The 17,925-nt window shown below is 43.0% G+C and overlaps 1 protein-coding gene across 1 annotated transcript in view; it reads left to right on the top strand.

The window, feature by feature from the left end:
* ST7L (suppression of tumorigenicity 7 like) overlaps positions 1-17,925 on the top strand; it is a 235,095-nt gene that overhangs the window by 26,466 nt on the left and 190,704 nt on the right. Inside the window, exon 2 of the mRNA XM_075333615.1 lies at positions 12,077-12,159. Within this exon, the coding sequence (XP_075189730.1) occupies positions 12,077-12,159 (83 nt within the window). The remainder of the gene's footprint in view (positions 1-12,076; positions 12,160-17,925) is intronic.

Below are 17,925 nucleotides of genomic sequence, written 5' to 3'. Positions count from 1 at the left end.
TTTCCTGACTACGCTCCTCCCTGCCGATTTTGTCCCTTTTTGTGCTTCCTGGTTTGAACCCTGTCTAACGACCACTCTTTCCTGGATTGCAGCCTTCCATAGGCAGCGATCTCCTGGACCTTGTGTAATTCCAAATCCCTGTACAGGGGTTAAAGGGTTTCAGCGTTCTTGAGATCCTGCCGACTTGGTGGGTAGCCCTAGTCTGTCCATGACAGTCTTCCTGAGTCTGTGGTCAAGGGCAGACATTACAGAGTTAAATAGCTCTCCTTTCCTCCCGAGCTGTGCTGTGTGGCTAAGCAGTACTGTACAGCCACATGTGGGGTATTGACACGTTCAGTAAATATATTTTGACAAATTTTGGTGCTGTTTTTACCCATTTCCCTGTGGGAAAATGTAAAATCGGGAGCTAAAACAATTTCTTTGTGGTAAAAGTGCATCCTGTAGTGTCAATATGATCACAGCACCCCCTAGATTAATTCATTGAGGGCTGTAGTTTGTAAAATGGGGTCAGTTATGGGGGATTCTACTGCTCTGGCACCTCAGGGTCTCTGTCAATGTGACATGGAACCCACAAACCATAACAACAAAATCTGCACTTTAAAATTGCGCTCCTAAAAAGTAGTTCCCAATTACATGTAGGGTATTGGCATCCTCAAAATAGCACAACAAACTGTACCATCTATTTTCTCCTCTTAAGTCCCCGTTACACGCAGCGACATATCTAACGATATATCGCCGGGTTCACTGATTCTGTAACGCACATCCGGCATCGTTAGCGACGTTGTTGCATGTGACACCAACGAGCGGCTGTTAACAATGGATAATACTCACCATATCGTCCATCGTTGACACGTCGTTTCATTTTCATTTTCAAAAAATCGATGATTGTTGAGGACGCAGGTTGTTCGTCGTTCCCGAGGCAGCACACATCGCTATGTGTGACACCTCGGGAACGACGAACTACAGCTTACCTGCGGCTGCCGGCAATGAGGAAGGAAGGAGGTGGGTGGGATGTTATGGCCGCTCATCTCCGCCCCTCCGTTTCTATTGGGCGACCGCTTAGTGACGCCGCTGTGACACTGCACAAACCGCCCCCTTAGAAAGGAGGCGTTTCGCCGGCCATAGCGACGTCACTAGGAAGGTTAGTCCGTGTGACGGGGCCTAACGATATTGTGTGCCACGGGCAGCGATTTGCCCGTGATGCACAAACGACGAGGGCAGGTACGCTCGCTAGCGATATCGCTGCGTGTAAAGCCCTCTTTAGCCTTGTGAAAATGAAAAATTTGGGGCCAAAGCAACATTTTTGTAGTATAAACGGTGTTTTTCTGTGCGGAATGTCCGGATTGTGTAATATTTCAAACAAAGTGGATTTGATTTCATGAAAACTATGTACCCATTGGTTCATGATGCAGATAGAAAGTATTTTTTCCCCACAAACTTTCTATTATACTTTTCCTCTGATTGTTACACTCCTGGTTTTAGCTTACAAATACGGAGGTAAAAACTCACCAAATACTCAAACGTGTGCACAGGGCCTTGAACGAAGGGAAAACTTATTTGAAAAGAAGTGGCCTAATTTGCTATTGTGTATTATAATGTGGACCCCTGTCAAAAACATGGGTAAACAATGCAATGTTTCCCAAATGGGAACATGGCCTAAGGGTCTTTTTATGACACCAGATAAATTGCCTATAACGAGTGCTGGTAAATGATATTATTACTATATATTTTTAGTGCACCATTGATTCCATGGTGCTGTTCATGTAAAAAGGGTGAATATGCAAATATAATTTTCAATGAACAAAATAACAATGACAGACTGATACAGAGGGGAGAGGGCCCTGACCTCACGGGCTTACTGTCTACAGGGTAACGGAGAAGAACAAAAACAGAGACAAGAACCACGATCAAAAACGTTCAATAGGTGCAAAAATATATAGAATTTTATTATGAACAGGTACAAGTAATAGGGTAATGAAGAAGGAAACATTCGGTTGGGGATAGCAGCACCTTCGAGGGTTGTGAGGTGGCAGTAGGGTTACTTGGAGAGGTGAGTTTTCAGGTTTCGTCAGAAAGGTTCAAAATGTGGAAGGCAATAGGAGAGGTTGAGGCCCTGAATTCCATAGGATGCGGGACACTTGGAATAAATATTGGGCGCTATTGAGTAAGGAACAGAGAAGAGAAGAATGTCTTGTAAGGTCTAGAGATTACGTGTTGGAAAATATTAGGCGATTAGTTTGGAGATGTATGGAAGTGAGATTATGGACAGCCCTGTAGGTCATTATTAGTAGTTTCAACTGGATTCTTTGAATAATTAAATGCCAGTAAAGAGATTTGGTGAGGTGGAGGAGTAGCGATGGGAGGTGATGACGTACTAACATTTTTTGTGGACTTAAGGAAAGAATGAATTCTGGAAATATTTTTGATTAGGGGCGGCAGGAGGTGCGAAGGGCTTTGAAGTGTGCTTTGAAGGACAGCGTAGCGAGGTTACATTGAGGCAGCAGACTTGGTGATATAGGGAGTGTTGCTGTTTATTGTGATAGATCAAGTAGGAAGGTTGAATGAAACGGAGAAAAGTTGATGCGTTCGGTTTTGTCCACATTAAAGGGGTATTCTCATCTCTAATATTCTATCCGAATATGTTATAGGCATAATAATTTTATAGTATTAGCAAATACCTCCAATTAGAAATATAGTATAATACTCCTAATATAGTCACATCTCTTCATGTGCAGGGCATTGCAGCTTTGGTATCCATGGTTATGACCACAAGCAACTGACTGTCACTATATACAGTTAGGTCTAGAAATATTTGGACAGTGACACAAGTTTTGTTATTTTAGCTGTTTACAAAAACATGTTCAGAAATACAATTATATATATAATATGGGCTGAAAGTGCACACTCCCAGCTGCAATATGAGAGTTTTCACATCCAAATCGGAAAAAGGGTTTAGGAATCATAGCTCTGTAATGCATAGCCTCCTCTTTTTCAAGGGACCAAAAGTAATTGGACAAGGGACTCTAAGGGCTGCAATTAACTCTGAAGACGTCTCCCTCGTTAACCTGTAATCAGTGAAGTAGTTAAAAGGTCTGGGGTTGACTACAGGTGTGTGGTTTTGCATTTGGAAGTTGTTGCTGTGACCAGACAACATGCGGTCTAAGGAACTCTCAATTGAGGTGAAGCAGAACATCCTGAGGCTGAAAAAAAGAAAAAATCCATCAGAGAGATAGCAGACATGTTTGGAGTAGCAAAATCAACAGTCGGGTACATTCTGAGAAAAAAGGAATTGACTGGTGAGCTTGGGAACTCAAAAAGGCCTGGGCGTCTACGGATGACAACAGTGATGGATGATCGCCGCATACTTTCTTTGGTGAAGAAGAACCCGTTCACAACTTCAACTGAAGTCCAGAACACTCTCAGTGAAGTAGGTGTATCTGTCTCTAAGTCAACAGTAAAGAGAAGACTCCATGAAAGTAAATACAAAGGGTTCACATCTAGATGCAAACCATTCATCAATTCCAAAAATAGACAGGCCAGAGTTAAATTTGCTGAAAAACACCTCATGAAGCCAGCTCAGTTCTGGAAAAGTATTCTATGGACAGATGAGACAAAGATCAACCTGTACCAGAATGATGGGAAGAAAAAAGTTTGGAGAAGAAAGGGAACGGCACATGATCCAAGGCACACCACATCCTCTGTAAAACATGGTGGAGGCAACGTGATGGCATGGGCATGCATGGCTTTCAATGGCACTGGGTCACTTGTGTTTATTGATGACATAACAGCAGACAAGAGTAGCCGGATGAATTCTGAAGTGTACCGGGATATACTTTCAGCCCAGATTCAGCCAAATGCCGCAAAGTTGATCGGACGGCGCTTCATAGTACAGATGGACAATGACCCCAAGCATACAGCCAAAGCTACCCAGGAGTTCATGAGTGCAAAAAAGTGGAACATTCTGCAATGGCCAAGTCAATCACCAGATCTTAACCCAATTGAGCATGCATTTCACTTGCTCAAATCCAGACTTAAGACGGAAAGACCCACAAACAAGCAAGACCTGAAGGCTGCGGCTGTAAAGGCCTGGCAAAGCATTAAGAAGGAGGAAACCCAGCGTTTGGTAATGTCCATGGGTTCCAGACTTAAGGCAGTGATTGCCTCCAAAGGATTCGCAACAAAATATTGAAAAAAAAAATATTTTGTTTGGGTTTGGTTTATTTGTCCAATTACTTTTGACCTCCTAAAATGTGGAGTGTTTGTAAAGAAATGTGTACAATTCCTACAATTTCTATCAGATATTTTTGTTCAAACCTTCAAATTAAACGTTATAATCTGCACTTGAATTCTGTTGTAGAGATTTCATTTCAAATCCAATGTGGTGGCATGCAGAGCCCAACTCGTGAAAATTGTGTCAGTGTCCAAATATTTCTGGACCTAACTGTAAGTGGTCATAGACATGGCTACCAAAGCTGCAATTACGCCTATTATTACAGCTACTACATATCAGGATATTATCCTGGAGATGGGAATAACCCTTTAAGTTTTCAGAAAAGTAATGAGAAAGAGGCTATGTCTGATACAGACACTATGATTTTGGACTGCAGACAGGTGATATCCACGCCAGAGAGGTAGGTTTGAGTGTCCCCAGTAAGTAAGTGGTACTGCAAGCCATAGAACTTTGAGTTGTCTAAGGCCAAGGGTATCGATAATGAAAAGTAGGGGTCCCAGGGCAGAGCCTTGAATGACACCGACAGAGTAACGGTGGTATGAGGAGGTAGTATGGCAATGGGATACTCAAAATGTGTGGCTAGTGAAGTATGAGGAATTAACTAGATGTTTGCATTGAGCGAGGTAGCGCTCATCTGCCCACAGTGTGTGTGTGTGATGTGAGGATTCACAAGTCTGCAGTCACATAGAGTAACTGCAGACTTGTCATTTAGACCGGAAAACCCCTTTAATGATAGGATGAAGAGATGGGTTAGGGCTGGGATCTACATCGTGATGAGGTGGGGTAAAAAGTAGAATGGGATAGGGTCAAGTACACAAGTGGTAAGGTGTGATTTTTAAATAAGATGAGTAAACTTTTCAGTGATGATGGGAAGGAGAGTTATCGGGGAAGGACATTGGTCTGTTATATGGAGGGGCAATCTTGTGAGGCAAAGACTTTTGTAGAAATAAGGAACGTGAGATGGGGACAGCGGTGGACAGAGGAGGGAATTGAAAGTGTTGAATAATTATTTAGTGTTGTGGGATAAAGAAGATGTAAGAGTTTTGAAATATTCCTGTTTAGCAGAGGTGAGGGTCAAGTTGATGTGAAACTTGCTTGTTTGAATGTGATTATCTTTCCGTAATTGCGTTTTTTCCCAGCGCCAGCCTGGAGGCTTTCTGTAGCATTTTTTGTGAAGTTGTGGTGTGACAGGGTAATCTATGGATTCTTCGCCTTCATTTATGCTCATGATGGGCAATTGAGTCAATAGCTGATGCCACTGTGGCATTGTAGAAAATGTTGTCTGTGTCATGGAGCGTAGATATGGTGAACAGCTGCAGAAGAGAGTCAGAGAGTGTGAATGTTCAGACTTCAGAGGTTTCTGCGGGGTGAGAGAGATTAGTGCTAATTTCCGGACCAGAGAGGCAGTTAAAGAGTTCAGGGGTGAGAATGTGAGTATATGATGGTCAGATAGGGGAGAGGTCATTATAAGATTAGATAGTGAACAGAGATGGATGAAGAGGATGTCCATCTCTGTGGGTGGTTGTAGAGGTAGTAGAGGACCATTGTACGACACCAAAGGATGAAGCGAGTGATAAATTTAGAGCAGGAGTCTCAAACACACTGGCTGACAGCCTACTTTAGGTGACATCGACCCCTTAATGATCAGCTAGACCAGGGGTGGGGAACCTTTTTACTGCTTGGGGCCATTTGGAAAATTCTACCAACCTTCGGGGGCCACAACAAAATTATCAACTTGAAAATGATCTGGCTATACAGTTAGGTCCAGAAATATTTGGACAGTGACACAATTTTCGCGAGTTGGGCTCTGCATGCCACCACATTGGATTTGAAATGAAACCTCTACAACAGAATTCAAGTGCAGATTGTAACGTTTAATTTGAAGGTTTGAACAAAAATATCTGATAGAAATTGTAGGAATTGTACACATTTCTTTACAAACACTCCACATTTTAGGAGGTCAAAAGTAATTGGACAAATAAACCAAACCCAAAAAAAAATTTTTAGTTTCAATATTTTGTTGCGAATCCTTTGGAGGCAATCACTGCCTTAAGTCTGGAACCCATGGACATCACCAAACGCTGGGTTTCCTCCTTCTTAATGCTTTACCAGGCCTTTACAGCCGCAGCCTTCAGGTCTTGCTTGTTTGTGGGTCTTTCCGTCTTAAGTCTGGATTTGAGCAAGTGAAATGCATGCTCAATTGGGTTAAGATCTGGTTAAGATCTGGTGATTGACTTGGCCATTGCAGAATGTTCCACTTTTTTGCACTCATGAACTCCTGGGTAGCTTTCGCTGTATGCTTGGGGTCATTGTCCATCTGTACTATGAAGCGACGTCCGATCAACTTTGCGGCATTTGGCTGAATCTGGGCTGAAAGTATATCCCGGTACACTTCAGAATTCATCCGGCTACTCTTGTCTGCTGTTATGTCATCAATAAACACAAGTGACCCAGTGCCATTGAAAGCCATGCATGCCCATGCCATCACGTTGCCTCCACCACGTTTTACAGAGGATGTGGTGTGCCTTGGATCATGTGCCGTTCCCTTTCTTCTCCAAACTTTTTTCTTCCCATCATTCTGGTACAGGTTGATCTTGGTCTCATCTGTCCATAGAATACTTTCCAGAACTGAGCTGGCTTCATGAGGTGTTTTTCAGCAAATTTAACTTTGGCCTGTCTATTTTTGGAATTGATGAATGGTTTGCATCTAGAACCCTTTGTATTTACTTTCATGGAGTCTTCTCTTTACTGTTGACTTAGAGACAGACACACCTACTTCACTGAGAGTGTTCTGGACTTCAGTTGATGTTGTGAACGGGTTCTTCTTCACCAAAGAAAGTATGCGGCGATCATCCACCACTGTTGTCATCCGTGGACGCCCAGGCCTTTTTGAGTTCCCAAGCTCACCAGTCAATTCCTTTTTTCTCAGAATGTACCCGACTGTTGATTTTGCTACTCCAAGCATGTCTGCTATCTCTCTGATGGATTTTTTCTTTTTTTTCAGCCTCAGGATGTTCTGCTTCATTTCAATTGAGAGTTCCTTAGACCGCATGTTGTCTGGTCACAGCAACAGCTTCCAAATGCAAAACCACACACCTGTAATGAACCCCAGACCTTTTAACTACTTCATTGATTACAGGTTAACAAGGGAGATGCCTTCAGAGTTAATTGCAGCCCTTAGAGTCCCTTGTCCAATTACTTTTGGTCCCTTGAAAAAGAGGAGGCTATGCATTACAGAGCTATGATTCCTAAACCCTTTCTCCGATTTGGATGTAAAAACTCTCATATTGCAGCTGGGAGTGTGCACTTTCAGCCCATATTATATATATAATTGTATTTCAGAACATGTTTTTGTAAACAGCTAAAATAACAAAACTTGTGTCACTGTCCAAATATTTCTGGACCTAACTGTAATTAGTCAAACAATTAACTTACCCCTAGACCCCTACTGTGGCGGCCGGAGCGGCTTCTCTTTGGTGCAGCTGTGATGTTTGCTTCTCTCAACTGCTTTTCCAGGTTTGTCTTCGTCTGCAGCGCAGGCAACTCTTCATGATTGGTAAATCATATACATCACACAGGAGACACTGTACATACACACACAGCTCTGACACACTGGCCGTATACTGCACACAAACTTGACACACTGGCTGTAAACCACACATTGTAACCACACACTGGCCATATACTGCACACAGCTTTGACACACTGGTCATATTGTACACCGCCCACGACACACACTGGCCATATACAGTACACATGCACAGGAGATACTGTATACTGTAAACAGCACTCACACGCCATATAAAGCACACACACACACACATACTCAAGCCACACACAGCATTTAACATGCCGTATACACAGTACATATGGAGAAGGAAAAAAGCTCTGCATGTAAACATATGCACACCAGGAATTAGATATACAAATAAACCTTAAAATATGAAACTTTATTAAGTGCCAAACACAACAAACACAGCACACATACACGCTGTATACACAGCGCACATGTCGTATACACAGCGCACACGTCGTATACACAGCGCACACGTCGTATACACAGCGCACACGTCGTATACACAGCGCACACGTCGTATACACAGCGCACACGTCGTATACACAGCGCACACGTCGTATACACAGCGCACTCGTCGTATACACAGCGCACACGTCGTATACACAGCGCACACGTCGTATACACAGCGCACTCGTCGTATACACAGCGCACACGTCGTATACACAGCGCACACGTCGTATACACAGCGCACATGTCGTATACACAGCGCACACTCCGTATAAACAGCACACACACACTTTGTATACACAGCACACAGTTTGTATACACAGCACACACTTTGTATAAACAGCACACACACACGCCGTATAAACAACACACACGCCGTATAAACAGCACACACACACGCCGTATACACAGCATACACACGCCGTATACACAGCACACACACGCCGTATACACAGCACACACACGCTGTATACACAGCACACACACGCCGTATACACAGCACACAAACACGCCGTATACACAGCACACACACACACACGTTGTGTACACAACACACACACTGGACATTGAAGTCACAAATACATTTGATATATACAGCTCAGATATAAGTACCTGCTGCTTAGTTGCCCCTGTAAGATCAGGTTCTGCACAAGTTCCTGCCTGACGCAAGATGGATGCAGCAGCTCAGCTCCAGGGCTGGCTTCTTTCTAGTGTTCACTCTACCTCCGCGCTCGGCTGCTCAGGTCTAGCACCGCAGAGGAGAGTGCACAGGACGGGAGGGTGAGAGGCAGAATGCACGGCACTATACAGCCTCCTTTTTAGTGCTGTGCAGGCCCCTCCCCATCACTCTGCTTCTAGCTGCAATTTCACAGGGGCGCATGTAGGAGCCGGAGGGAGGAAGTCCCACCTCCAGTGTTGCCTGCCGGCCGGCAATGGTCAAAGTGAGCGGCTGCCCAATCACCGCGGCCACCGGGAATCTGCCCCGGGGGCCGCAGTAAAGGTCATCGCGGACCGCATACGGCCCACGGGCCGGAGGTTCCCCACCCCTGAGCTATACCAATGCCTGCCACCGGTTAATCAGAGGTGAGCAACTGACGTCAGCGTATAATATCAGCTGCTGGTTTCTGATTGGCTGCTGCTAGCACTGGTATAGCTGTGCAGAGAGCTTATATCTGCAGGGCGCCGGCAATTCCTTTTCAATTGAACTGAAGTACCTGCGGGCCGCATGTGCAGAAAAGAGGATGGAGAAAGAATGGAGAACAGGTGACGGTTCTTTTTTTTATTATTTTTGTAATGTGAATATGAAGAATGGTACAGCAGGGGACAATACTACAGGATTGCACATTACTACAATAAGGGGACCAAGATGGGGACATTACAACAAGATGGGGACCGGGATGGGGCATTACTACAAGATGAAGACCAAGATGGGGCACATTACTACAAGGGGACATGGATTGGGCATTACTAAAAGATGAGGATCAGGATGAAACACTACTACAAGATGAAGACCAGGATGTAGCACTACTACAAGATGAGGACCAGGATGGGATATATTGCTACAAGAAGTGGACCAGGATTGGCATATTACTTGAAGGGGACCAAGGTTGTACATTACTACAAGATGAAGACTAGGATGGGGCACATTACAACAAGAAGGAGACCATTATTGGGCATTACTATAAGATTAGGACCAGACTGGGACACATTACAAGACTGGGCAGATTACTACAAGAAGGTGGACCAGAATAGGATATTACTACAAGATGAGGACCAGGACTGGCCACATTACTACAAGAACGGGGCCAGGATGACGCACATTACTACAAAAATGTGACTAGGATGGGCACATTATTACAAGGGGACAAGAATTAGGCATTACTACAAGATTAAGACCAGGATGGGGCATATTACTACAAGAAGGGAACCAGTATAGGACATTACTACAAGGAGGGGACCAGGATGGTTGACATTACTACAAGATGAGGACAAGGATCGGTACATTACGACAACATGTTGGCCAAAACTACTATATGGTGTTAATTGTAAAGCGCCCGTTACACGCCACGATATATCTAACAATATGTCGTCGGGGTCACGTCATTAGTGACGCACATCCGGCATCGTTTTACATATCGTAGCGTGTGACAGCTACGAGCGACTGTGAACGAGCAAAAATACTCACCTTATCGTTGCTCGTTGACACGTCGCTCATTTTCAAAAAATTGATCGGCCTTCTATGCGCCGATTGTTCATCGTTCCCGAAGCAGCACACATCGCTCCGTGTGACACGTCGGGAACGATGAGCACAGCTTACCTGCATCCTGCCGGCAATGTGGAAGGAAGGAGGTGGGCGGGATGTTACGTCCCGCTCATCTCCGCCCCTCTGCTTCTATTGGCAGGCCGCTGTGTGACGTCGCTGTGACACCGAACGTCCCTCTCCCTTCAGGAAGAGGATGTTCGCCGACCCACAGCGAGGTAGTTCGGGAGGTAAGTACATGTGACGGGGGTTACCGACTTTGTGCGACTCGGGCAACAAATTGCCCGTAACAAACGATAGGGGCGGGTGCGATCGCACATGCGAACGCACGATAAATTGTAGCGTGTAAAGCAGCCTTAAGACATTAATTACAAGGAGGATAAAAAAGGTAAAAAAAACAGGCAAAAAAAAACATTCAAAAGAAGGCATGACATTTTTTTCTACCAATAAAAATGCTGTTTTGTGTATACACTAAAATAAAAAAGTGCATGTTTGTTATTACCACATCCGTAACGACCCACGCTATAAAACCGTACCATAACCCATACAATGAATTCAATTGAAAAATATAAAATCAACAAGCAAAAAATGTTCAAAAAAGTGATCAAAAGGTGTATAGAAAAATATGGTATCACTAAAAATGTCACTTTCTCCTGCAAAGAATATGGCACCCCAAATTTTTTGTTTTTTCTATATGGCCTATATACCCAGCCGGGTTTGAGATCCCTGACTTAAAGGCTGCAGACTGATGGGTGTCAGTGGGGGTGTTTAAATCGCCCATGTCAGCATAGCAAAAGTGTACAGGTGATCGATAAAGTGGTGGCCAGGCCCGAGGATCGGCATATGATGCCCTTTTGTTGGTTGGAGGAAGAGTGGAGATGGGCAGAGTGCACTTCAAAGGAAGGAAGCGAGGGTAGAGATGGGATTATGTGGAAGGTCCAGTTGTTAAAAAGTAGAATTCCAACTCCACCATGACTATTGCCAGGACGAGGAGCATGGGTGACATCAATGCCACCATAACACAGCGCAGCAGGGGAGGCTGTGTTAGAGGGTGTCAGCCATGTTTCTTTGAGGCCCAAGAAGAATAGACTGCAAGACGTAAAGAGATACCATGACGCTTGTTGCAGATGGATCGGGTTATCCATAGTGTTCCTGAGATGCAGCGGGGACCAGGTGATATATGAAGATTTTAAGCTTGAAACACAAACTGTATAGTTTCCCTTACACATAACGGGTAGATGCCTGCTTTCAGGAGCTCTGACAAATACCCATTTCTATGTTGGCATAACCAATGTGATCAGACTACTGAAATATCAATGGCTGCAGATGTTTATATGGAGCAATGAGTGGCAAGATTAAAATTATTAGAGGGCAAAACAAATGGAGAAGAGATATGTATATGGATTTACTACAGGTATTATATATTGTTGGGTGATCCTTTTTTGATCACTTAAATGTTTGAATCATTTTATTACAAAGTGATATCGTTTGGATTAGTGCGACATAGACTACATGAACCCATCTAGAATTCTGTATTAATCTTATTTTTCTTCTGTTTCAGTGACTGGATTCATTAACACGCTGACCCCAAAATTCTATGTTGCCCTTACTGGAACTTCATCCCTCATATCTGGGTTAATATTGGTAGGTATAAATTGTATTGAAAGTCATAGGGCGGCTTTGCGCCTTGCGACATCGCACGTGCGATGTCGGTGGGGTCAAATCGAAAGTGCCGCACATCCAGCGTCACTTTCGACATCGTAGTGTGTAAATGCTAGATGATACGATGAACTAGCGCAAAAGTGTCGTTATCGTATCATCGGTGCATTCACCGACATTTCCATAATGCCGGTGCCGCGACAGGTACGATGCAGTTCCTCGTTCCTGCGGCAGCACACATCGCTGTGTGTGAAGCCGCAGGAGCGAGGAACATCTCCTACCTGCCGCCGGCGACTATATGGAAGGAAGGAGGTGGGCGGGATGTTTACATCCTGCTCATCTCCGCCCCTCCGCCGCTATTGGCCGCCTGCCATGTGACGTCACTATGACGCCGCACGACCCGCCCCCTTAGGAAGGAGGCGGGTCGCCGGCCAGAGCGACGGTCGCAGGGCAGGTGAGTGCATGTGAAGCTATGCCAGCTATCACAAAATATTGTACCTGCGACGGGGGCGGGGACTATCGCGTGCGTCATCGCAGCATCAGCTTGCCATGTCGCAACGTGCAAAGCCCGCCATATTGTCACCTGGAAAATGCACCAACTACAATAATTATAAAGCAGAGTTTACACTAAAAAGAGGTTGGCCAGAATGTTATTGACTACCTGTTTTTTTCAGCGGGAGCTGAGCTGCAGTACAGGAGAATGAACAGTACACGGTGTACGGAGATGTGTTCTTCTGGCTCCATACACTTTATATTTCCAGTGGCCACGAGAACTGCTAACATCTGAACGATGCCGTGTGTCTGATACCCCCTTCCATCTGATATTGATGGCCTGTCATAAAGATTGGAAATGAACAGACCCGGGGAAGTTTGGTTCAGGGAGTTCAGTTGAACTTTAGGTAAAGTTCAGTTTCGGACCAGGACTCGACCTAAACCCCAATGGAAGTCACTAATTGGGCAGTTCAGTGGTCTGCCCACATGCAGCCAGACAAAAACAGAGCACTTCTGGAGGCAGGGGAACAGGTTTTTTTTTCATTTGCTGCATTCTACATCCGATCACGCTTTTGTTACCCCCAGTGCGAGCCGGTTAAACACTGCAAGTGGGTTGCGCTGAGCACCGAACATACCCAAGCACAGCGATGCTCACGCAGGGGTTTGCATATGTAAAGCACCCGAACTCTGTTTTTTTTTTTATTTCTGAAGTCTGTGTTTGATGCCAAACCTTGGGTTCACTCATTTCTACTAAAGACAGATCTCCAATATTGACAATCATATTGCAAGCTGTGCAGGTTTATACAGTCATATGAAAAAGTTTGGGCACCCCTATTAATGTTAACCTTTTTTCTTTATAATAATTTGGGTTTTTGCAACAGCTATTTCAGTTTCATATATCTAATAACTGATGGACTCAGTAGTATTTCTGGATTGAAATGAGGTTTATTGTACTAACAGAAAATGTGCAATTCGCATTTAAACAAAATTTGACTGGTGCAAAAGTATGAGCACCCTTATCAATTTCTTGATTTGAACACTCTTAACTCCTTTTTACTGACTTACTGAAGCACTAAATTGGTTTTGTAACCTCATTGAGCTTTGAACTTCATAGGCAGGTGTATTCAATCATGAGAAAAGGTATTTAAGGTGGCCACTTGCAAGTTGTTCTCCTATTTGAATCTCCTATGAAGAGTGGCATCATGAGCTCCTCAAAACAACTCTCAAATGATCTGAAAACAAAGATTATTCAACATAGTTGGTCAGGGGAAGGATACAAAAAGTTGTCTCAAAGATTTAAACTGTCAGTTTCCACTGTGAGGAACATAGTAAGGAAATGGAAGAACACAGGTACAGTTCTTGTTAAGCCCAGAAGTGGCAGGCCAAGAAAAATATCAGAAAGGCAGAGAAGAATGGTGAGAACAGTCAAGGACAATCCACAGACCACCTCCAAAGACCTGCAGCATCATCTTGCTGCAGATGGTGTCAGTGTGCATCGGTCAACAATACAGCGCACTTTGCACAACGAGAAGGTGTATGGGAGAGTGATGCGAAAGAAGCCATTTCTTCAAGTACCCCACAAACAGAGTCGCCTGAGGTATGCAAAAGCACATTTGGACAAGCCAGTTACATTTTGGAAGAAGGTCCTGTGGACTGATGAAACAAAGATTGAGTTGTTTGGTCATACAAAAAGGCGTTATGCATGCAGGCAAAAAAAACACGGCATTCCAAGAAAAGCACTTGCTACCCACAGTAAAATTTGGTGGAGGTTCCCTCATGCTTTGGGGCTGTGTGGCCAATGCTGGCACCGGGAATCTTGTTAAAGTTGAGGGTCGCATGGATTCAACTCAGTATCAGTAGATTCTTGACAATAATGTGCAAGAATCAGTGGCGAAGTTACGCAGGGGATGGATATTTCAGCAAGACAATGATCTAAAACACCGCTCCAAATCTACTTAGGCATTCATGCAGAGGAACAATTACAATGTTCTGGAATGGCCATCCCAGTCCCCAGACCTGAATATCATTGAACATCTACGGGATGATTTGAAGCGGGCTGTCCATGCTCGGCGACCATCAAACTTAACTGAACTGGAATTGTTTTGTAAACAGGAATGGTCAAATATACCTCCATCCAGGATCCAGGAGCTCATTAAAAGCTACAGGAAGCGACTAGAGGCTGTTATTTTTGCAAAAGGAGGATCTACAAAATATTAATGTCACTTTTATGTTGAGGTGCCCATACTTTTGCAGCGGTCAAATTTGGTTTAAATGCGGATTGCACATTTTCTGTTAGTACAATAAACCTCATTCCATCAGTTATTAGATATATGAAACTGAAATAGCTGTTGCAAAAACCCAAATTGTTATATATATATATATATATATATATATATATATATATATAAAAATATAAAAATAAGAAAAGGAAAAAAGTTAACATTAATAGGGGTGCCCAAACTTTTCCATATGGCTGTAAAGAAGCAGTTCTAAGTAATTTTAGGCTATGTGCCCACGGGACTCTGTATCTGCGGATTTTTCTGCATCAAAATCCGCAGCTTTCCCCCGGAATCCGCACCTTTTCATAGGTGCGGATTTTGTGCGGATTTGATGCGGATTTGACGCAGATTTTGTTGCGGATTTTTTTTTTTTCTTTCTTCAATTGAATAGGCAAAATCCGCACAAAAATCTGCAACAATAATTGACATGCTGCAGATTTTTCCGCACGAAAATCCGCACGATTTCCGCTGCGGAAAAATCTGCAGCGTGGGCACAGCATTTCCCAAATGCCATAGAAATGGCTGGGGAGTAGCTGTGTTGCAGATTTCTGGAAAATCTGCGGCTTTTCCGAGAGAAATCCGCGGCAAAATCCGCGCATTTTCCGCAGCGTGGGCACATAGCCTTAGAGTTTCATCTGTAGGAGACATTTGTTGTGAAGCTTATAATGATTCATAAGGAAAAATGACTTCTTATGAAAAACAAGGCCGCAGACAATAATAAAGGGGTACAGTGAAAAGAAAAAACCCTGTTAAAATATAACTTTTAATAATTACATTAAAAGGTCAAAGTGACGAACAACACACAACTAGGTATGGTGCAGAAGGTATAATATTATATAATAACAATAGCAAGGTGGGAAAAAAATTTATCAACTGGCCCTAAATAGGCCCTCAATTGTCTATCCCTACCTAGCAATGGAGGGTATGGCGTCCTAGGTTTGTGACGCCTCTATTCACTGACGGGAATCCCTAAATTTCCCCATTACACCCTACATTTTTCTAAGAGAACACCATGTGTACTAAAAACAGTGTAAATGACCCCATGACTAATAGTGATGGGCCACAATAATGGTTAAATAGACACTTATCTGATAGTGATGTCCATAGACAAAGTTCTGATGCGTTTCTTTCCAAAAGGTACTAGGGGTTCATCAGGGGACAGGACCCAGGGGGTAGCTTTCCTGGGTGTCTACCCGATATGCCAGGGAGACTTTTGCATTTTCTACCTACCCCCTGGGTCCTGTCCCCTGATAAAACCCTAGTACCTTTTGGGGAGAAACGCGTGAGGACTTCGTCTCTGAACATCGCTATCAGATAAGTGTCTATTTAACCATTATTGGGGCCCATCACTATTAGTCATGGGGTCATTTACACTTTTTTAGCACACGTGGTGTTGTCTAAGTAAAGTGTAGGGTGTAGTAGAGAAATCATCAAAGCAAAATTCCAAACAAGCATGGCTGTGAAAAATGCCATGCAAAATAATTAAGATGAATGATGATGTGTGTATATATATATATATATATATATATATATATATATATATATACAGAGCATAACTCCGGAACAATTATTGAAATGCAGGAGAAAAGGGAGTAAAAAAAATGCACATCAGTAAACAATATTTAATAGAAAATTACAAATGTTTATTAATAACAATATTAAAATGAGACTCCACAACTGTAGAACAACCAATGTCCATATTTAACAGTAAGTGATCCGCATATAGCAATACATAGATAAGGCAAAGGACGCAAATAAAATAAATGGACCAGAAATACAGTCAGATGGTAATGACTAAATACCTCACGTAGAGATTAAAAGGAGAACAATCTGATCAAAGGTCAAAAAAATTATTGTAGGTACACCAAAACATTACAGCAGCGAACCTTAACTAGCATCATGGAGGTTCAAGCAAAGGGACAATAAGACCAAATAACCGTCTATGATTAATCAAATATGACCAAGTAAATGCAGAGACCCCCGTGTATGCTAACCAATAAGGTATAAATATGTCGCGGTGTACAAAAAATAGTTGACCATGATCAGATATACATCACCCATATTCTCACAGTGTTGGGTAGTCAGAGTAGAAAGGTGATCCAGAGCAAAAGAAGACAGGAGACCTAACGTACGTTTCGCTTCTTAAAAATAACCAAATACATGGCTTCCTCAGAGGTCACCAACCTTGGTTATTTTTAAAAAGCGAAACGTACATTAGGTTTCCTGTCTTCTTTTTCTCTGGATAACCTTTGTCCTCAGACTACCCAACACTGTGAGTATATGGGTGATGTATATCTGATCATGGTCAACTATTTTTTGTACACCGCGACATATTTATACCTAATTGGTTAGCATACACGGGGGTCTCTGCATTTACTTGGTCATATTTCATTAATCATAGACGATTATTTGGTCATATTGTCCCTTTGCTTGAACCTCTGTGATGCTAGTTAAGGTTCGCTGCTGTAATGTTTTGGTGTACCTACAATAATTTTTTTGACCGTTGATTTAGCTTGTTCCCCTTTTACTCTCTACGTGGGGTATTTAGTCATTACCATCTGACTGCATTTCTGGTCCGTTTACTTTATTGGTGTCCTTTGCCTTATCTATGTATTGCTATATACGGATCACTTACTGTTAAATATGGACATTGGTTGTTCTACGGTTGTGGATTCTCATTTTAATATTGTTATTAATAAACATTTGTAATTTTCTATTGACTATTGTTTACTGATGTGCATTTTTTTACTCCATTTTCTCCTGCATTTCTGTAATAGAGAAATCTAGGGATTCCCGTTGGTGAATGGGGGCACCACAACGCTAGGGCATCATACCCTCCATTGCTAGGTAGGGATAGATAATTGAGGGCCTATTTAGGGCCAGTTGATATAATTTTTCCCTCCTTGCTATTGTTATTATATAATATTATACCTTCTGCACCCTACCTAGTTGTGTGTTGTGGTCACTTTGATCAAAAAAT

The sequence above is a fragment of the Anomaloglossus baeobatrachus genome, chromosome 2 (genome assembly GCF_048569485.1).
Source record: "Anomaloglossus baeobatrachus isolate aAnoBae1 chromosome 2, aAnoBae1.hap1, whole genome shotgun sequence".
Taxonomy (NCBI): Eukaryota; Metazoa; Chordata; class Amphibia; order Anura; family Aromobatidae; genus Anomaloglossus; species Anomaloglossus baeobatrachus.
This window is presented reverse-complemented; position numbering and strand designations above follow the sequence as displayed.